This window comes from Haliotis rufescens, unplaced genomic scaffold (assembly GCF_023055435.1).
Source record: "Haliotis rufescens isolate VD_foot unplaced genomic scaffold, xgHalRufe1.0.p SCAF_6, whole genome shotgun sequence".
Classification (NCBI taxonomy): Eukaryota; Metazoa; Mollusca; class Gastropoda; order Lepetellida; family Haliotidae; genus Haliotis; species Haliotis rufescens.
Genome location: NW_025964334.1, coordinates 30,463,512 through 30,486,754, shown reverse-complemented (window position 1 = coordinate 30,486,754; position 23,243 = coordinate 30,463,512). Strand labels below are relative to the sequence as shown.

Genomic DNA, 23,243 nt, shown 5'->3' with positions numbered 1-23,243 from the left:
ACAAAGTTCTCAAAAACAACCTTCACTCCACTGCACACAGACACATCTCAGACAGAGCTGAACAGACACATCACAGAGCTGAATAGACTCATCTCTGCCAGAGCTGAACAGATACACCTCGGCCAGAGCTGAACAGACACATCTCGGCCAGAGCTGAACAGACACATCTCAGCCAGAGCTGAACAGACACATCTCGGCCACTTCACACATGGATACACCTAACTGTCCTTGCAGTCGGGCATAAGTTTTTGATACCAAAGCTCTCTTTGGGATATGGGCTTATACACCAAATGTCTTAATTGTGAAATTTGCACAGGGTGTTGCCTCATTTTCGTCCCTCAACAAAACTGCAGGTGTACACCTTGAAAAGTATGGGTACAAGAAGAACTTTTACTTCTGCTGTTGGCAGGATGAACGTGTAATGGCAGATGTGTACTCCACTCAAAACAGGATCTGGATGGACACATTTTAGTCAAGGTCATAATACAGAGCAGTTACAAATCAGGATCATCACACAGGAGAAGATAAACACATCATGGTATCAAAAGCACTGAAAACCATACATTGTTACAAAACACACTGATTACTGAAACCTGTAGTGAACGACAATGCACCAGAGCACCACCATGTAACAGTTTCTGGTTAACAAACAGTAAAATGTCCATATGATGATATAACCAACAACAAAGTGTACTTATGCTTATGTCATCATAGTTATTCATGACTTGGGGAAACATTCCACATCATATTCTACAATAGTCACTGATATAAATATATTTCATGTTTGTATGCATATCATTACAAAAAGAAATGCCATTTGGTTCACCAACGTAAACTCGTTTCTGTTCACCATTTACTTTCACCCAAACAACTGCATAAGTAAACAATAGGGGTAGTTAAGCATCAACACATCAGGCCTTGCTCCACGTGTGATCTTAGCACTACGACTGTTACAAAACTGATACTTTAACATCAACTTACAATCACGTGAAGATCAGGGTAAGAATTGGTCTTCAGCAGGGATTGGGTGGTCAGACTTGCTGACTTGGTTGAAGCATCCAAATGCATAGATCAATTCTCATGATGTCAATAACAGGATTTTCAGGTCCAGATTTGATTATTTACAGACCGCCTTCATGTGGCTGTGGCTTTCAACAACAAACAAACAAACAAACAAACAACATGATGGTTGTGGTGCTAAGTTCCACTAACAGAATGAGGCTCAGGACTCCATTCCATCAAACAATTTTAGTGCCACGATTGTCGTAAGTCTACGTTAACCAAATTAAAGTAGGGGAGTTACGATCTTCTTAGATCACTTTGTGGAATGGTGGTCAGCATGGTCAGAACAATATTACCCACATTTTCTTGCACCGTGTTTAGAGAATGTGTCATATGTATAATCTTACATCATAACAAAACAAGTAAACACAAGTGTGTAGAAATTAATCAGTGAATATCTGTTACCACAGTTACTAGGTAACTTAACATCACAGAAGCACAAGATTTCTTCTTGCCCTGATGATAATGCTTTATAAAAATGACTTTACTAAAGATGCAAAAATATTAAGCCTCATGGTTATCCGTTCAAGAATTATGAAAATCGATGTCGATGAGATCAAGTTCAAAGTGTAAAACAAACACTTTGAACTAGAGTGATATGTCAATTCAAAAATAATAAATACAAAAATGATGAGGTTCACAGTAACATTGCACACTCTTAACCACTTAAAATTACAATATCTCCCACAAAATTGTGTCAAAATTCACCAGTGTTTGATGGTGATTCTGTATCCCAAAAAATAATACCTCTTGTGAACAATACATTTTTGACATTCTAGTTGAGTAGAATAGGATACGTGAAAAACTGATTTATTGCAATTTTCATTTTTGACACCTCAAAACAGTTATGTAAGTCAAAACTAATGTAATTAATATTTTCTGTCCTTTAGTCAGTAAAAGACAGGAATCAAAAACGTTCGTCACTTTTCAGATTTAAAAAAAAAAAATTCTTTAAATACAGTTCCTCAAATACAAACAACATGAGGGAATTAGGTTTAAATCATTTACAACAATATGTTAAGTGTGGGCTGAGTGAGGGAAGAGTTACAGGTGGTTTATGTTTTGGTTGAACACAGGAGAATGGGACTGACAAGCCAAGGATCGTAATCTGGCAAATTAGGGATTTGAACTCAAGATCCTTGTATGGGCTAAGGGAGGCAACTTCACAAGGCAAACTGCAGTGTTCACACCCCACAAACAAAAATGGAAATGTATCAAACTGATTAAAATTTGATTACTTTGGGGATAAGCATTGCTCAAGAGGGCTTGTCTGTCAAGAATGACTGTTCAGATTCAATGTACCTTGTAATTCAGTTCATAGAAACACAGAGGGTTTGAGCAATAATACTGCTAGTAACACTACGAACAGATCACGTCCCGACCTCAAGATGAGTGATTTATGTGAAACTTGACAGCATGAGTCATTCCTAAGTTAAATGTTTAAAAAATAATGTGATTTTGATACATCTCAAGCTAGTAAGTATCATTATTCATTGTACAGGTAGACAGACATCACGGTTTATACATGACTGTAGTAAAAGCTCAAAGTATAAAGTTATACATTATAAACATACAAGGTATATCAACCATAACAGCATTCTGCAGAGAATGCATGTTCAAAATCGACTCCTTCTTCCAATAAATGCTTTCTGTCTCTGTCTTCATTAACAAGTCAAAATCTATTCCTATTCTCACACCAACATGATAAAAAAACCAAAGAATATATCTGTTGAAAACACCAAGCTTGTGGCTTCCAAGCATTTGAAAAGCATGATTGATTTGTTTACGGGGATACATAGCTATGTATACATGCTAATATACAGAATACAATGATGTTGATTATATGCGTATATCTATGGCAAGATACAGTCATTGCCCATGTAGTTGATAGTGACTAGGAGTACTTCACATAGATATTGCAGATATATCAAGACATACCATACACTGGGCAAGAGAATATCAAAGCTGTCATCCGATAATCTAGCTGTGGTTACTACACACAGTGGAAACTGTCCAAACATGATTCTGACTGATCCAGATTTCTTTCAATAATGGACCTAATTCAAGGTCCAGGATTTAATTTAATTGATCAAGTTATCTGCCAATTCCAGACTGAAATTGTGGGACAAAGGGCCTTTTTTTCACATATTTGCTCTCTAATCCTGATTTCTTTTCACAATTACTTCAGAGTCAAACATTTAACACAAAGTGTTGTGATTGACAATGTTCGAAATGAAGGGGATCATTGGGTGCTTTAGATATCCCATGGTGTCTGAATCCAGGGAACCCGCTAAGTCGCTAACATTTAACATTAAGGTTACATCAAAGGTCCCTTGACATTCCTGCTTAATTTTGCACACTGTAAATATGTCTTTGATCTTAGTCATCATATTGTGTGTAAAACACAAAGGTACATAACTCCTGCTAGAATCAGATTTCCGTTTTATACGGATTGCTGTCTAACCCAGACTTAAATGATGGCCTAATGCAAGTCCAGTTTAGACAGATTCCACTGTCTCCCACACTTCCAGGATTGGTTACAAATAATAAAATAATCTTTAAATCTATTTACCAAAATTAAACAGTATTTTTGAGCATGTCAGCTTGATGTGGGAGGAAAACCTGAAGTGATGTCAACCACTTTGGTGAAACCCATGCTGACAAACCTAGAAACAGTCGGGGTGAATCAGGATTCAAACCAACAATCATAGGTTTCTGGCACACCTAAGGGATGCAACTCTGCACAGGGAATTGACGCACCTTATACCAATGGTCTGAATGAATTGTGGACTAGCTGAACTTATCTCAAGGTTTTCATGCTGAAAGGAGCTCAATCAAATCCTCCAGCAGTAATGTCATTGTTTATATGTACTTGTTTGTCCATATAATAAAGTCGTTTCCGATGTCTGCGGTGTATGTTGTTTCCTCTGTGCAAACAAATGGAACAAACATGAGGAGGAAATAACTTAAGTGGTAGGATATTTTCTCAAAAATATAAAACAATGAAAGGTAACAGACACAAAAGATGACAGGTAAACTTTGTCAAATTGCCTATCCTAAAATAAACACACATTATGTTGAGCTTGCATTTCATTTGTGATTCTGTAAATTGTATCAATTTGACAAAAAAATCATTTATTTTGGCATTTGACTTTCTGATTTTAAAAACGTGACAAACATTATGCAACTTCAACATTACAACTGAAAAATATATCCCCACTGATCTATTTCATCCAAACACTTGACAGGATAAGTAACAATATACACTGCCATCAATGGTAAATTGCAGGTCTGATGATGCATAAATCTTCGTCAACATTCACATCCCTCTTTGGTATTGTCATACTTCAAAGCTATAGTTTATTCCTGTTTGACAGCTGCTTGACACATGTCACTGTGACATTGGAATAACCACTAATTGGTATACTTGAGAGATGACAATGACCTCATGTCATGACATCGTTAAGGTTTACTTTGGGTTATAATATTTAAACACCATGCCATGATACAAATTCAAAACACAACTTATAACAATCAAATCAGTTTGTTCTCTGGCCAAGCAGGCAATGTCTTGAGAAACAGTTGAATGCCAGCGTGTAGGTTGACTACGGTATTACCAGTTGGAATTAATATGTTATTTAATGGTCTTGGAAATAAAAAGCCATCTAATGGGTAGAGGTGTGTGGATGTGTGGGTATGTGGGTTGGTGGGGTGTACAGGGTTCTTGGGATGTATGAGATGCCATGGGTGTATGGGGTGCTGGGTGTATGGGGTGACATGGGGTGCAGGGGATTTATGAGATGCCTCGGGTGTATGGGTGTTGGGGTGTATGGGGTGACATGGGGTGCAGGGGATGTATGAGATGCCTCGGGTGTATGGGTGTTGGGGTGTATGGGTGTTGGGTGTATGGGGTGACATGGGGTGCAGGGGATGTATGAGATGCCTCGGGTGTATGGGTGTTGGGGTGTATGGGTGTTGGGTGTATGGGGTGACATGGGGTGCAGGGGATGTATGAGATGCCTCGGGTGTATGGGTGATGGGGTGTATGGGTGTATGGGGTGACATGGGGTGCAGGGGATGTATGAGATGCCTCGGGTGTATGGCTGCTGGGGTGTATAGGGTGCTGAGGACTTAGAGTGCTGAGGAATATGGCATGCAAGGGTAAATTGGGTACTGGAGTGCTAGGTGCTTGGATGCCGGGAGTGTGGGGTGTATTGGGAGCAGAGGTATCTGGGGCACAAGAGTGCTTGAAGCATTAATTCAGTTTTATTATAAGTTAACTAACCTGTACATGTCTACAAACAATGCAGTGAATCAAGAAGGCTGTGATTGCTTTTACGAAATTACTTCCTGCTGTATATAATACTGGGCCAGTCATTCCTTCTCTCAGAGTCAGAGTTGTAAAGTAGGAGGATCATTGGAAGGAAAGATTACCTGTAATTATTAAATAATTAGCACAGTACATTGAATTGATTTCTTCCACTACATTATCCATGTATAAACATAGTCACACCTTAAGAGCAACATTTATACAAAACATATTTGGTGCTGAGTGTCATTTTATGATCATAACAATGTACAATAATCTTATTGTGCTGTGATAACCTAGGACTGAAGCACTTTGATAAATTGATTGAACTAGGAGAACTACTGGGAATGCTTGAACATGTTGAAAGCAAGGGAAGACAATTCTGGCAATATTTGTAAGTATAAAACACTACTCATTTACATCAGACATTCTAACAAAATCCATTTGTATACCTTCAATAAGTGTTCATGATTTTCATCTGTTTTCATCAACATTACGAAGATATAGCTACTGTTCACAAACCTAACAGTTCTTCATGATCATGATCATCATATTGCATTGTTTATGGACTTCTATGATTTAACATTTTATCTTGAACCTGAACATCAGCTTGTACAGTGGGTCTTAACTCATTATAAAAATATGACTGAAAGTTTGCCAATCAACTATAATCATGATAATATCCTATCAATAATTATGAAAATATCTAATCAATAATTGTGATATGTCAATAATTATAATATATCAATAATCATAATATCACATGAATAATCATGATAATATCATATCAATAATATGTAACCAAATTAATTATGATATATGACATATGTTCATATCAAGCACCTTGACACTTTTGTTCTGAGGAGTTCTCTCTGAAAAAAAAATATCTAAACTTGATTTTAAGATAACAGTTGGGTTTGTCACTTTTTGACATCAGTACAATGCTTGATGGTCTCATGATGGCGTGTGAGACAACAGTTGTCTCTATCAAAGAGAGAGAGAGAGTGAAAGAGAGCAAAGCCAACTACTGTCGCCCTACAGCGTAGCAGTGACTACCATGACATGGAGATATAGCCAATCAATTGCTTGTATATAACCCATGAGGTGTTGCCAACTTCAAGGGACCTGGTGTTGCCTAGGAGAGGTATAATTCAGTTCCCTGAGTCATCCACTGGCTTGCTTTCCCTACTATCATTGTCCATTTCTACTGACTCTTTCTCTTCATCCTCATCCTCATCTTCATCCTCAGCCATCAACTTCTTTGCTAGCTGCACTGCTTGGAACTCGTTATAGTGGATTTTCCGTTTCAATTCAAAAGCCTTTCTATGGTCTGAAATATAGAAACAAGACATTTTTTGCACTGGTCCATGTTTGTTTTTTGTTTAACGCAGCACTCAGCAAAAGTCCAGCTATATGACAGCAGCCTGTAAATATTCATGTCTGGATCAGACAATCCAGTGATTGACATCATGAGCATCAAAATACGCAGTTGGATATAAGGATGGCATGCATCAACCAAGTCAGAGATCCTGACCACCTGATCCTGATAATCCCTTTATACGACAAGCATGGGTTGCTGAATACCAATTCTAACCTGGATCTTGATGGGTCACAGGACCATGTTTGGGTTTGAAGGCAAAGGACCCTGCTGTCGAATTTTGCCGATGGAACTAGTTTGTCTTTACACCAGACTTTTTAAAACTTGGTTTATAAATCCGCCAACCTAAAAGAGTTTAATGACCAGAAATGAGTAAAATGTCAAAAAAGCCTCTTTTCCTGATAATAAATATAAATCATTTAAAATAATACAATTCAAACTTGTTTAAAATTTAACTTCAAACCACAATGAATTATGAAGAACCGAAAGAGGAAATAAAAATATTTATTTGAAATTTGATTTTAAAACAACAAACCATTCAACCAACTGAACTGAATATTTGAAGCAAAAATCTACAAATCAAAATAAAGAAAAGGTCTGGCCTTATAATAACAAGCACTTTAACTACTAGACAGGAATAAGAAAACACTTGGCACTCTAACTTTGTGAAACTTTGAGTCAGCATATCTGTAACAATTTTTCAGGGATACTTTTGCCCCTTCATTGGGGGAATGCAGGGGCAGGAAGTAGCCCTGAAACATTGTATAATACAAACAATAAAGAAGTTGATGTCCATAAGATGTATCATATCTTAATGTTCTACCAACTTCAAAATACCGATCAAAGATTTGCATGCAAGTTCTATGGGATTATTCCAATTTCATTAAAATTGCAAATTTTACAATAAATTATATATTTATAATACTTATCCTATCTCACATCTTGCATTTCATCCTTCTTCTTCGATCCTTGTGTGGAAACGATCCTAAGACAAGTTTCCAGCTTCCAAAACCCAAACACATCCTAGCCTTAACCATGGCTACGTTCACAAACAATCGACTGTGCACTGCCTGATTCCCTCGCAAATTGATCTAAAGATGTCCCAAGCTTACTCATTCTCTTTCATGGTGTAACTGTGATGCAGGGATGGTTGGGTGGGAGTTGTGCGTGTAATAGGATAAGTATTATAAATATACAATTTATTGTAAAGTTTCCATCTGTGTTGCATGAAACAGAGGCAAACTCATTCAGCCATAACCCATCCTGTAGACAAGAGAGAGTGGACCATCCCTGGCCTTGAAAGTAAAGTTCTTCAAGACTGCCGCAACACTTGGAACAAAGGCAAACCCATTCGGCCGTAACCCATCCTGTAGTGAGTGAGTGAGTGAGTGAGTGAGTTAGTTGGGTTTAACGCCGCTTTTAACAGTATTCCAGTCATAGCGCTGCGTGTCAGCTTAATGTGGGAGAAAAGCTCGAAGTGATGCAGGTCTCAGACATTTACCACTTCGGTGATACCCACAAGCACGGGTATGGTGCTGACAAACCTAGAAACATAATTGGGGCGAACCGGGATTCGAACCCACAATCATAGGTTTCTGGCGTGTCCAAGGGACGCAACTCTGCACTGCGAATCGCAGCGCCTTAGACGACTGGGCCACCTGTGCCGCCCCCCTCCATCCTGTAGAGATGAGAGAGTGGATCATCCATGGCCTTGACAGTAAAGTTCTGAAAGACTGCCGCCACACTGACATCCTTCAGACATAAGGTGTAACAGCCCTGGCATCTCTTTTTTTAGTCCCATTAAAGCACAAGCTATCAACTACTCTTGCTTAATAATATCTGTAGACAGAGGTAATTGAGCAGAGGGTTCACGACACTGTCAAAACTGTCATTCCTTGTGGCAACTTCAATGTTGCAGATGGAAGGCTCTACAGACAAATCTTGAATCCCTTCTATGGGATTTCAAATCTGGGGACCAAAACTGTTAGAACAAATAAAGCGTGAAGATTCAATTACTTATTCTTGGATGTACACGATACGACACCCGATCCTGTTGGACACTATTATTGAGCCATCTTCATCTGTGCTGATGTGCTGATGTGCTGCTGTCAGTTGTGGAACCAGTCAAGTGGTCCAGACTGGGGTAGGCCCTGTATATCCGAGATCGAGATGTCCCTCAGGTAGTGTAAGGCAAACACTGTGTCGGACATCCAGAAACAACCTTCCATTATTGCTGATAACAAACAGTTGCTATGTAGTGCAATGGTCAACACCACTGTCCTTGTCTCATGCGGGTTAGAAGCCACTGGGGGTAGTTATCCCACAAATGCGTAGGCTTGCAGGACTAAAAAGAGCCAAAAGGACACCTTAGTCTAGGATACTTCCGTAGTCACAGCAGTTGACAAGGGTATAAACAACCCTATACATCAGCGTCGTAGATGTTAGGCAGCTTGGAGGTACATCTGTAAAAGTCTCACTGGCCAGAACCATATATCTACTCAATTGTCTGGGCTTAAATCGAGGAGAGCGGAGGAATGGTGAATAGCCTATCCGGCTGTCCTATAAGCTGGTTCTCTGCAATATAGTCCCATCGTAGACCTAGGAAGATTTTACCATGCTGTTGTCACTCAAATCGAACCCTGTTGGCATCAAGGACCTGGAGTTCTCTGACAGATATAAATCGCCATAGATCGCCATATCGAGTGCTTTGATCTCCAAAAGTGTTAATGGATCGCTATCTGATCTCTAACTGATCTCCATGATAGTCAAGGTCACTGCCTGTCAACTTCTCTGCACAAAGGTCTGTGGCACTCTGCCCAGAATGCCTTCAGATTGCTACTTGATCGCCAAGATCGCCATCGGAGCGCTACTTGATCGCCAAGGTTGTAATCAGAGCGCTGTCTTATCACCCAGAGCGCCGCCGATCGCCATGATAGACTAGGACCTACCTCTTTGCTCCCAAGCATAGAACTGATGAGCGCTTCAGAACGCTATGAGTTTTTATAGGATTGGACCCGAAATTCCCATAGAGCGCTAATTAGGTGCTAATTGATCTCCATAGGTCACCTAGATCGCTCTCGGATTGGATCGCCATCAGAGTGCAAATAGAGCGCCATTGGATCGCATCCAGATCGCCTTGGATCGCAAAAGTAGCGGGTACTGATCGTGCAAGATCGCCACATTTTGGGTTGTTTGGTTAAGATCAAGGGTCTTCAAATAGCTATCGGATAGATCACTATTGGATCGCAACAGGAGTGCTATCTGATCATAATCAGATCGTCAGTGCCCCTAGATAGCCAAAAAATGAGGAGACCTATGGTGCTCAGACCTCAGAGCGCAGAAGGGCGTTCCCTAGAGGAATGGGGGTGTAAGCTTCCGATGATACCTGAGGTAAGAAGACAGTCAGATCCCAGGCCAGTGGTCAGAATCGAGGGGTATGGTCTGCTTATCTGTACTATCTAATCAAAGCTTGAAGTTCTGCTTCAGAGGAGGTTGACCTAATCGAGGTCAAGGATTGTGGCCAAGTAAGTATCTAGTGAAGATCCTTTCAGCTTCCTTGAAGACCTAAAGTGCTGAAGGTATTCCCCCATTTGTTGAGATGATGTAGATGGGGATGTCCTGCGTCTTACAGTAACCTTCAGAGGTCTTCCACTTGTGATCATAGAAAGCCTTTGTGGACTTCTGATGTAAGCAGTTATAGATCGAGCCACTCTACGCGAACATAAAATAGATGAAGTCTCTTGGTGTCTGAGATATTTTGCAACCCTCAAGGTAGAAGTAACGTCAGAGGGTACGCATACACATTCAGGCTTTCCCCCAAAAAAGGCTTGCGCATTGTGATCCTAGCATGTGGTCAAGTAGTGGAGACATGAACCTCGGTAGTTGAATGTTGTAGCTGGTCGCAATAGGTCTACTTCTGGCTTCTGGCAGAGCTGACAATTCATTTAATATCTCTGGATGGAGCTTCTACATCAGGGATGGTTGATTCAGTCGTAACAGCATATCGGCTATCCAGTTCTGAATCCCAGATATATCTGTCCTTGGCTTGAACTTACATCTGAACTGGATTGTCATTCACAGGAGCAATGCGGCTACCGGCGATCCTGCCTTGTTGTTGATGTACCACACAACTGTGCATTGTCATATTGGACCATCAGTCAGGTCTTCTGCTTGATGAGCGAACACTCTAACCACTAGGCTACCCCACCGCCCCAGGAGCTCTTTGAACGTCATGATGAATGCCGATGATCCCTGAACTATCGTCAAACCTCATCCGATCATCAAGATTTGTCAGCCAGTGAATAATCTAGTGTTCCTGTCAATCTGAGAGATAGTTCATCACCACCCTGGGACTCTCTGATCAATTGTCAGATCGGTTGCTAAAGATGAATGTTTTCTGAATACAAAATGTTCAAAACAATTTACATTTACAAAATGTTCTGTTTTACTTGGGTACAACTCTAACATTCTGTTAAATCACATTATACTGGCATGCAAAATTATATACATGTATCAAGTATTAAGAAAAACAAATTGTCACTTGAAACATTTCTGAAGACTTTAATTGATATATTTCGGATAGAGAAATCAATTGCACACAAAAACAATACAATAAGACAGTTTGACAGAAAATGGAAAGATTTGGCAAATGAACTGTCTAGTTAATATTTATTTATTTATTTATTTATTTATTTATTTATTTATTTATTTATTTATTTATTTATTTATTTTTATTTATTTATTTATTTATTTATTTATTTATTTATTTATATTTATTTATATTTTTATTTTTTTAATAATTTTTTTTAATATATATTTTTTTTACACAACCAATTTGTAAGGATTTAGCTTCACACTTAGTTAATAAATATGGCAAATATTTGCCCCTTTTCACCATTTGTAAACTTTGATGGACACCTGTAGCGAACTTAAACTTGCTGACCTGCTTTCTGCTGTATAGGTAACCTATACCTAACAAGTATGCTACAAGACATGCTACACCATGTATAACTCCGTAATGTCATATAATGCAAGCTACATTCACAAAGTGTGGTAGACATGACCTGCACCAAAGCTTGATCATCGGGCTAAGAGAATGCTGAGGATTGTTGGTAAATGAGGACAATCCTACCAATCCATTATCCCGTTTATTCCACTCCAAACAAGCCTCACTCTCATTCTTCACTTGAACAAAAATATGCTCGCTCCCAAACATGCTTCTGACCATGATCCAACGATCCCAAACTAAACTGCAATAACCTCTCCGATCCGATAGGTGCGTTGAATGAGGGCTATGACGATGATTCCAATACTGACTGTTGTATATTCGTTGATCAGATCAGTTGTAGTGGTCTTGACATCTGCAACTACGACTGAACATGGTCCTTCTGATGCCACTCTCTGTAGTAAGCTCGGCAGGTGGCACAAGCCTGATCCCTCATCTAATAAAGGTGCAGACACACCTAACGAACGTCCTAATGTCTTAGATACAGTGGAGCCTGATTTTTCTGCCTTTAGCATAGTCCTCTTTGTCTTATTAACAGACGCTAAACCATATTCCTCCAAGATTGATTAGGAACGCCATGAACACTTGCATCTGTAGGAAGTAATTACAGCTTTTGCATTACTACATCTGTTCAACTTTGTACAACTGCCTTGACACAACAACTATAGTGTGGGTCCTGTGCAAGTTTTAATTAAAACGTTCTCTTTTACTTATCACAAACAAGTGTGATAAGAAAGAAAATTAGTAAGCTTGGGACAGCACGTGAACAAGTTGCGCAGGAATCAGGCAGTGCACAGTTCATTGTTAGAGATGGTTGCCATGGCTACAGCTAGGATGTGTTTTGGTGAGGTGTTTTTTGAAGCTGGAAACTTGTTTTAGGACACAAAGATGGAAGAAGAAGTATGTGAGATAAGATAAGTTTTACAAATTCGAACATTTTACCGCGGTACAATAAGTGTCTGTGCCATGGTCTGAGACACCTCCATACAAGGTTGTAGAGGGTGAACCCAAAGTAAACTATGACCGCCCTTTTAACGTAAACAATGCATGGGTCCTTCAGCTAATCAGATGCCAGGTTTTTAAACAATTCGGCTAAATATCCACAATAAAAAAAATCAGCATTACTTTTCTGCATTTGGATTCCTGAATTATTTTGTTTTCGAGGTACAGAAATCAGATATGCTTGTCTGAATGCTTGGCTCAATTGTTCCAAGAATTTAGAAGTTTGACACTGTTTGGCTGATTAGAAAGTGAACCTGACGCGACCTGATATGGAGGTGTCTCAGATATTTACACTGACAGGTCTTGATTGGAGTAAACGATCTGATCATAATGGAGGTGGAGTGTTTTTTTTGTAGGGAGTCTGACCAACCTTGATCTTCTGGAGATTCAAACTTAAGATCATCTTCGTCATCAGATCCTTCAGAGTCTTCTTCTTCTTCCTTTGCTAACTCTGCTTCTTGAGATTCAGTTAATCTTTAAATGGAAAGAAAATCATTCTAAAGATGGTCAAAATATAAACACAAGAATGAAACCATACACCTTTTTGGATTTGTGCTCAAAAGGATTATGTGTGCCAGAGCCATGAATGGCCTGATACTGTCAGCTTGTTAATGTGTTTGTTCATGTTGTCATATGACAGCCGCCTGTCTGTAATTAAGTCTTGACCAGACAATCCAGTGACTGACATACAACAACATGCAATAAACAAAGTCATTGTGCCAGTGGTTCTGTAGAGTCGCCTCTTACAACAAGTATAGGTTGCTAGAGACTTATTTTCTTACCCTTATCCACATAGTAAGGATAAGAATTTATGGATGAACAACTTCTTTATTACAATTAAGAGCGATGTTTCGGTGTAGGTTCTAACACCGTTATCATGCAAGAAACGTCTCTCTTAATTGTAATAAAGAAGTTGTTCATCCATAAATTCTTATCCTTACTTAGTACTCCAACTTCTAAATGCCTATCAAAGAAGTTATTCACTTGCTTGATAACGGTGTTAGAACCTACACCGAAACGTCGCTTTTTATTGTAACAAGCGTATAGTCGACGAAGTCATCTATATCCCCCGCCATTTTAACACGTTATGGTCCCAAACCAGGTAACTGACCCAACATTTCTCTTAGGCCATGTCAAAATAGCTGCAATGGAAATTCTAAAATAAACATTTATCAAACTCCTTAATATCAAATGGCACCAGTTTAGTATGTGTCTGGTAAACATGCAAAGTTTTATAAGAAATTATTTGATGGTTTTTGAGTTACGCTCCGGAAACAAACAGCACCCTTATAGAACCTAAGTCCAACTTGTTGCCATGGAAACGTAAAAAATAAAATTTATAGAACTCCTAAATAGCAAAAGGCACCAGTTCAGCATGAGTCTGATAGACATGCAAAGTTTCATAGAGAAATATTGAACAGTTTCTGAGTTATGCTCCGGAAACGATTTCGGGATGCACACACGCACATACGCACGCACGCACGCACACACGCACGAACACACGCACACACACGGACAGAACCCATTTCTAGATCCCCCGCCAACTTGGGCGGGGGATAATAAAGAAGTTGTTCATCCATAAATTCTTATCCTTACTTAGTACTCAAGCTTCTAAATGCCTATCAAAGAAGAACCTTATCCACATAGGCCTGATAAGGACTTGTTGGGATAAAACACAATGCATTTACATTCTCTACGTATGATAACTATTACTAACATCGATGCATATCATGCATGATCATTCATATCAAAACTTCACCTTTCTTTCATCCATTAATCAGTTTGATTACATTCTTGTTGCTTTTCTTCAAATGTTAGGCTGGGTACGTTCTTAAATTAGAACATTGATAATCATTCCGTCATACAGATAAACAGGGTCAGGTTTTTATGCAACGCACAAATGTGCGTCCATTACTCACATTAGACGCAAGTACAGAGAATGGAGGCAGAAAAAAATATACTGCATCCTGAGGGACTTGTGAAAATATTCATTGTAGCTACAGCGCATCAAGAGCAGTGATGGGTGTCTGTCATTTCATCCATTAATCATGATCACTGTCTACATGATCACTGATTCATTCCAAACTCTAAAGTAATTATCCAAATGTACAGTACAAGACACCATTTCAATACTTTACAGGAAACGACGGACAGACAGTTTGGGTGGAGGATAAATCATTTTCAGTTGTCCACAAATATAATTCATTTGCTCAAATCTTACTATTATTACATCACATATTCTATCATGTCTATCCAACCACCTGTTTTGTTGTTTTATTGGGGTATGATGCAGACTGCACTTCATCAACCAAGTCGGAGACCTATTGTAACTAATGCTAATTTGCTAGTAGATGCTTCAACAATGTTCAAACCTTAAGCCATGGAATATTCCTTTACACAAAATTGCTAGCCTGAACTTTATCCAGTATGTGCATTCCCTTAGATATGATGTACAAAAGAATTACCTGTTACATCTCATTGGTTCATATATGTTTAATGTTTTAAAGTTGAAATCACATCAACAACACTTACTTTGCAGCAATAACTGATGGGTCAAGTAGATCGCCTTGCCTACACTGCCCCTTCTCTCATCAATAACACTTACTTTACAGCAATAACTGATGGGTCGAGTAGATCGCCTTGCCTACACTGCCCCTTCTCTCATCAATAACACTTACTTTACAGCAATAACTGATGGGTCGAGTAGATCGCCTTGCCTACACTGCCCCTTCTCTCATCAATAACACTTACTTTACAGCAATAACTGATGGGTCGGGTAGATCGCCCTTTCCAGTGCCCCTTCTCTCATCAATAACACTTACTTTACAGCAATAACTGATGGGTCGAGTAGATCACCCTTGCCTACGCTGCCCCTTCTCTCATCAATAACACTTACTTTGCAGCAATAACTGATGGGTCGGGTAGATCACCCTTGCCATGACCCTTCTCTCATCAATAACACTTACTTTGCAGCAATAACTGATGGGTCGAGTAGATCACCCTTGCCTACACTGCCCCTTCTCTCCCCTTCTCCATCCTCATCTTCAGGGTCGGAGTACTTGCTGTAGGGAGTTGGGGGCTCGTCAATCTTCATATGGCCGTAGTCCTTGTCTGCTGGATGATGTGTGGCAAGAATGTTCATCTCGTCCCACTTCATGCCTTGCCGTCTTCTGAAAATGTTTTCATTTTCTTATTTAATCTGCTGTTTGCAGTGACTCATATTATCCAATAGGCCATGTGGTATATAAAGTGAGTGAATGAGTTGGGTTTGACTCTGCTTTGAACAGTATTCCAGTTATATCATGGCGTGTCAGCTTAAGGTGAGGGGAAAGGCTGAAGCGACATTTACCACTTTAGTGAAGCCCACATTATCTACATTGTATACAACGTGTATGTGTTCCTCATGTACATTGAATTACACATGTAGTACAGTATTTCCCCAATCTCCCTGAGGCAAGGGAGTTAACTGACTATCAAAGTCCAGTTTCCACCCTTGCTGAACTAGGCTGGAATAATAGATTTAGATTTTAGCTGGAGTAATGAGTCTATGTATATAATCAAAATCGCGTAAGGAAATCGACATCCAGTTTGTAAACTGACATGCATATTTCAATCGATGGCAGGATTTCCAAAGCATGTGTACCGTCAACTTAGCGTAAACAGATATTTTCCAAATCTTTATATGTTTTATCAAGGTGCTGACGTGATATGATACATTTCACAAAGTAAGACCTGTTTCATTACAATATAAATCTTGATTATCAATCAGATCGTCTTCACTTGGCACTGCTAGCCTTGTTCGGCAAGAGTGGAAACTGGACTTTTCCCTGGCCTCAGAAAGACGTATTTCCCCATAACTACTGTTCTTTTCATTGTACATGATGACCCATGTTCATCGTGTTTGTCAGTACATGGTGTACATGGAGCTCATCATATACATCATGTACATGGTGACCCGTGTTCATCATGTACGTGTACAGTGTGTTCATCATGTTCATTGTGTACATTGAATTACACATGTAGTAGTCTTTCCCCATAACTACAGTATGTTTTTTGCTTGTGCGAAAGGATAACAAAGATGATATCAAATTATGCATATATGAAAGAAAACAGACTAACTGTGCAACTTTGGTTTGTGCTTCCTTCCTTTAGATCTCAGCTACACAGCTGAGTTAAAGAAGAGAAACTAACAGATAATGTGATGCTTACTAGTACAAAAATAGTTACTGTTTACAAACATTTTACCAGTGAATATCTTGCATGTACTGACATATCAGACCATGCTGACACTGATAATTAGTCATAAACAAAGGTCTAAGATTGACATCTTTCAAAATAATACACAACATAAGATAAATGTAGCGCATGTAATTGAGTGTAACACATACTTTTGACACATCAAATTCCATAATAATCCATTAATTCATGCAAAAGTTGCTGTGAAATGGGCAAAAATTATATTGTCAATACCATATTCGACGTAATAAGCGCCCGGGGCGCTCTCAAAATTGGAAATAGTGGGCTCTTATTAGAATATAACTTTGGTGAGAACAAAAACAGAGTTGAAAAATTGTATATTTCGTAGTTTATGCTGACAGCCTGAAATGATACAAAAGAAAAGTATGTGCGTATCATACATGACAGATATATTTTCCAGAATTTAATTGCCCACAATTAAGGGTGCATATAACACACGAGTGCGTATTATACACAGATCAATAAGTCTTGTGCACATTGATCAGTCGGTAGGGGTGCTAATTGTGATTGTTCACAAGCAAATATATTAGCAAATATCGCCATGGGCGCTTATTACTTCAAATACGGTATGTCTGCCGATACAGATATGTTAAAAACTGGACAAAAGTTTCAGTTCTATCCACAATGTAAAAGTTTCTGATGGAGGAACAGACAGAAAATGCCAAGTGCCGTAGTGTAAAGGAGGAAATATTTGATTTTCTCAGTGGTCTAGTGTCTTTTCAAGTCAATGTGATCATCAAGAAAAGTATTCATGTGCAGTGTTTTGTTTCTTTGTTTGTTCGTTGTTTAACGCAGCACTCAGCATGATCCAGCTATATGACGGCAGTCAGTAAGTAATCGAGTCTGGACCAGACAATCCAGAGAGTGACATCATGAGCATCGATCCACGCAATTGGGATCAATGACATGCATCAACTAAGTCAGCGAGCCTGATCACCCGATCCCATTAGTCGCCTCTTACGACAAGCATAGTCACCTTTTACGGCAAGCATGGGTTGCTGAAGACCAATTGTACCTGGAACTTCACGGGCATCATGTGCAGTGAGCAGTCCAGGAGATTTCAGTGCTTCAGAATTTTCAACCAATCAGATTGAAGCACACTGCCATTCATTTGGCTTGTAAAATACATTTTTGTCATTACATACTAATTGTGTTGAAACAAGTTTATCATACCAGTGGAAATACACAGTAGTGCTGGAATGAGTGAGTGAGCAAGTTTGGTTTTACATCGCAATAACACAGTGGGGGATAATTGAACCCGGGCCTTTGGTGTGTCGAGTGAACGCTTTAAACACTAAGCTACCCCACCACCCCAGTAGTGCTGGAGTGATTCAAAACAAAATACATCAATTCTATAATCATAATCAATCATTAATTATTTATCAATTACTTTTTCAAAACAAAGATGACTTCAAGCCAAACTGTACTTGAAACGGAGGAGATTTACACAAAATTAAGAGAGTCGATTGGAGGTAGCCTCCATACAAACTCTTACTTACTTTATTGTATTTGCTGTAATGAGTGACCTGGATCATTAGAAAATTAACAAAGGAGGAATGCTTAATAAAACAATACACAAATAAAAATTGTTGTCATAGATCAGGCTGAAGAGAACTAAATTAGTTCAAAGTATAGCTGGGACGATACACCAACTGTCAATCTGATGCGTATCACGATACCTTGCTCACGATCCCATGTGTATCATGATACTTGCAGGTGCTCTTATCGGTAGTCTCTTAGCCATGGTTTTCATACACAGTGTGGCCAAATACCTGGCATGGTGATGATTTACAGATGGCAGTTTAAAGTATTGCACAATGGATGAAAATACTAGTAAAATCCGAGATGTTTTTTATATTTGTATACTTATCCTGCATTACACTTTAATGCATATTACTGCTTGTTCTTGACATAGAAAAGAGCTGTGTGAATACCTTGCTTGAAGAAGTTGTTCCAATTAGCTGAGAGGCCAACCCTATCACACAGCTCCCACGTGACCAGGGGAAGTGATCATCGAATCATCACATTACATTACTCTGAAGTCTGGAACATCGTAGGGCATCTGGGGGAGGCAGTTCTGCGATGGGTGAGTAATGCAGGATAAGTATACAAATATAAAAAATATCTAGGATTTTACTAGATTTTTTACTTATCCTGCCTTACTCCTTAATGCATCTTTATCCGACGCAATCGGTGGAGGGCATCCCTTCAGATGTTGGCTTTCATCTCAGAACTCTGTTTCCCTCAGCCAATCATTGGCTGTGTGGCCGGCAGCAAATGACCAGCCCATGGATGGGAACCAAGAGTCAGGTATGCGGGGAGTCCAGGTACGATGCAGCCATAGACAATACCCTTACTCAAGTTAAAGTTGTAGACTGACGTACCGAGCTGTATGCGTGGAGCATGAACCTTCTACTCCAAGGCACTTAAGCCAGGGGAGGTCGAGAGGCCGGCTCTGGACTGGAGGCAAGATCAGTGGCGTCTAGTAGTGCTGACCTGTTGAGCCACTACGAACGCACCAAAACCGTTGCATATAATATAATATATTTGATGCAATGATTGAATGAATTATATCTGAAAATATTCCAACAGAGTTATGTTAGTAGCAGCTTTTACTCTATATGTATAAAATAATAACCATAAGCATAGCACTTTGGAACAACTGATTGCTATTGCCGGATATTGTTCAGGTATGGTACAATTTGATGTCACCATTGAGGCATCCCATGTTCTTGCTACAGCAAAGGAATGAAAATAAAATATCATAATTACAACCAACAAAGGTTTTCTGTGTGTGAAATACAATGTGATGTACCCCTTTATCACCAGAATGCGGTAAGCGCACGTAAAATCTCCAAATTACTTACTTACAAAGGTTTCATGTATAATATTAGGCAGCTACCTTTTTTGAGGAATGTATTCATCAATATCCACATAAAGGAACAATATCCCATACATCTGCAGCTGTACAAAGAAACTTGTTCTATGTCATATGTTTTTGTAACAATGTAACATTTCAAAGTATTTACAGGGGCAGAAACTAACATTTTTAGTCCACTAGTCCTTATAATGATAACATATAGCAAACACCTTAAAAATGGCAAATTTCTACTAGTCCTTAGGATACCTTAACTGTTGGGCAGTTTGGCAAGGACTACAGGACTGGTGCAAATTTCTAACGCTGATTTATAGTGTTTTGGGATATCATAACCTGTGTTCGTCTCTCTGATCACGTAAGTTTGTTCAAGGTGTTTTACAAAGGTGTCATGTCTCATTGGTCAGCTGAGATGGCAGATGTGATAACTATGTTCATGATGTCCACGGTTCTTAAAAAAAATCTGATGAGTTGCATAATAATGAGCAATCAATCACGAAAGCACTGTGTAAGATAACAGTAATTAATCAATCAATATATTAACGGTTAAAACTTTGATCATTGCTTTCTTGCTAACATGTAATACATTCACCACATCAGACCTGGATTTATCATTATCATTCAGTGATTACACAAGCTAATTAAAACAGTGCCGGCTAGATGGCTTAGAGTTGAGCATTGTATCCTTTTACAGGGGCACTAATCTCTGGCTTCTTCCCGGACATGTAATACTGTTCGGTAGGGCTCACTAGCTGCCGTGAGTCGATTTGCTCGCTAACACAACTGAGCGTGATAAGAAACTGGGCTACCGTCTGTAAAGACAGCATAAATAAACTTTGAGGCAATATCTGTTTTACTCATTTTTTCTACACTGATCGGTTACCTGGGATCTATGAGGATTTCGACAAAGGACACATGTTAATTTTAATTTCTTCAGCCAAAACAGATAGACAAAAAGAACAGTAGAAGCTCACACGATATCGTTATTTGGAAATATCCCCGATGGTTATAGTTTAATTTGAAAAAGTATCCCTGCATTGAAAGCATTTTAAAATTTGGATTGCGTGGATAATACGATTGCTACTCCCTTGTTGTCATCCCTGTTTTCTGGTATAACCCTACACTTGTGTATTTTTCACCATGCACTTGATGTTCAGTTACTGTAAATCTTGATATTAACGCAAGTGTGAATTAAATGCGAAAAATGCGAGTGCTCTTTGCTCGCATTATTAAACATCGCATTTATATCAACAATAAGACATTTTGGATAGCAGAAATACCAACTTAGACATACGCTAAAAACAAACAACTATGTATTCCACATCACTGTTTATTGAGCAGCACTTGTAACAAGTATATAAACAATGTCATTCAAACACTAATTAAATCCTGTGAATTGACACTGCTGGGGTCAAGACAAGCATTCTACTCACTCATGTCATCACTGATCACACCTGCAAGTCCAGACAGACGCCACCCAACATGGTGTCTTTGCTCTTTGCGACTGCATCAAAGGCCGACACGAGCCAGTGCGCACGTATTGTTTTAGCTGAAGTACTCCACTCAGCGCTAATAAGCGGTGCTATTTGGTGTGTGGTTGGATTAATGTTTGGTTGGATTAAGGTGAGGATTCTCATGTAAACCTGACAGAGGACATTTTGTTTAGATATAAATCCACTGATGCATGAGAGGAGGGGGTGTCGCATTCATATTGAGTCGCATTTTTGGCTAGGGGCCAGCGGTCGCATTCTTTTGGAGACACATTAATTTCACGTTTTACAGTAATGAATTTATTACAGGTATAATTGTGGTAGCAGCACTCAGATTACCCAAAAGGTTCCCATTTGGCATTTCTTGTATCTGGGGTAATTATTTAATCTTAATCCAAGTTTAAGGTGAGGTGAAATGTATGTTATGTCATATGCACGTGGCAGCGCAGCAAGAGGAGTGATCAGTTGATTTTTTTTTTTGTAGATTAACTGATCATTCTTCGCAATCAAAGGATCAACAGAAAATATATTGATTGATTAATCACTGTTATCTTGCACAGTGGATTTGTCAAAAGTATGTGTTTACATGTGTAGGTTTACTAAAGCAGCCGGGATACACTCATATCTGGGAGTGAAGAGCCGATGTAAAAACAACATACTTTGTTCAAAGGATTAGTGACATATCAAAACTTCGTCACCATTACCGTTGCCACCCGCAAAGATACCAACATTTCCTGATTATTTCCAAGACTAAAGGCCCTTTTACTACCAATAAAAGCAACAAATGCACTTATGATGATGCAGTACAGGTCTTGAACTAGTCTAGATTTCTGCGATATCATCCGGGTACTCACAGGGAAAAAACAATAAAAAAAGGCAACAACCAGTCCCGGGTAATAGCTGTAGATCAGTGCCCCTTTATATAGTCATAATACTCGGATTATGAAAAGACAAAACATGAAAACGGCAAAATAGAATATTCCAAATATTGCAAGGCAGTGTTCATCTCAAAGATTGTCCTAACCATAGAGTCTCTTTTATGTAAATCATACAAAATATCCAAGACAGCTTAGATAGTAGAGATGACCAAAGGCCAAAAGATTGTGAAGACGGCTTTGACAGTCAAGGCACGCCAGGTGGTCAGTCAGTAGAGCGTGAACTGGAGTCAATTAGTGTGCCAGCAAATAGGCTTGGGATGCGCCTGGTTAACTGCACTCTTCCCAAAATATATTGGGAGATTAAAATCAAATCTGATCAGATTAGTTTATGTAAATGAAGAATAAACATATAAGATGATGGCCTTGTTTTGGGGTCTTATTGTTTGTGTAACAAATGGAGGACACTGTTTGCAATGAAAGCTAAATCAACAGATGACACTTTTGTTAAGATGACATTAGTGTCAGTGTCACTGACAGTGACAGTTCGTGACGAGTGACAGATTCGACCTTCACATAATTAATTACTATTCCTTTTTACACGTTAACAGCGAAACCTACAGCTCATTTTTGAATATGCTTTAGCTATGAAATATGTGAATATTTACCCCTCCACTCCGAGTGCAGACGGATTGTCATGCTTGTCTAGACTAGATGTGTGTTTCAAAATTCCCTTCACGGGCTTCCCATCGGTAGCCATTTTGAAAATGAATAGCCTGATAAATACGTTGTAACAACAACGCTCATTGGCTGTAGGATTTCAGCAACGAACAGTTATGAAATTTCCGGTATGTATTTCACAATCACTAAAATATTCTACATGATCGAATAAATTGTAGGGAGAGAAATATTCTCGCTAGTAAACTTTCAGCACATCAATACATTTCTATTCTTATTTAACATCTTAGAATCTAACTAATTTTAACAAAT

General features: G+C 39.0%; 1 protein-coding gene across 2 annotated transcripts; it reads right to left on the bottom strand.

Moving 5' to 3' along the window:
• Positions 1-452: 452 nt before the first annotated feature.
• Positions 453-23,034, bottom strand: LOC124117771 (protein phosphatase inhibitor 2-like). 2 transcript variants are annotated; one of them, XM_046479778.2, is made up of 4 exons: positions 22,922-23,034; positions 15,723-15,926; positions 13,127-13,230; positions 453-6,701 (listed from the first exon to the last, which is right to left on the bottom strand). In XM_046479778.2, the coding sequence occupies exons 1-4, from the start codon at positions 23,011-23,013 to the stop codon at positions 6,523-6,525; spliced, it is 579 nt and encodes a 192-aa protein (XP_046335734.2). In that variant the 5' UTR covers positions 23,014-23,034; the 3' UTR covers positions 453-6,522. The 2 variants fall into 2 exon arrangements, with proteins under 2 accessions (XP_046335734.2, XP_046335735.2); XM_046479779.2 differs by lacking the exon at positions 22,922-23,034 and adding an exon at positions 19,177-19,526.
• Positions 23,035-23,243: the final 209 nt, after the last annotated feature.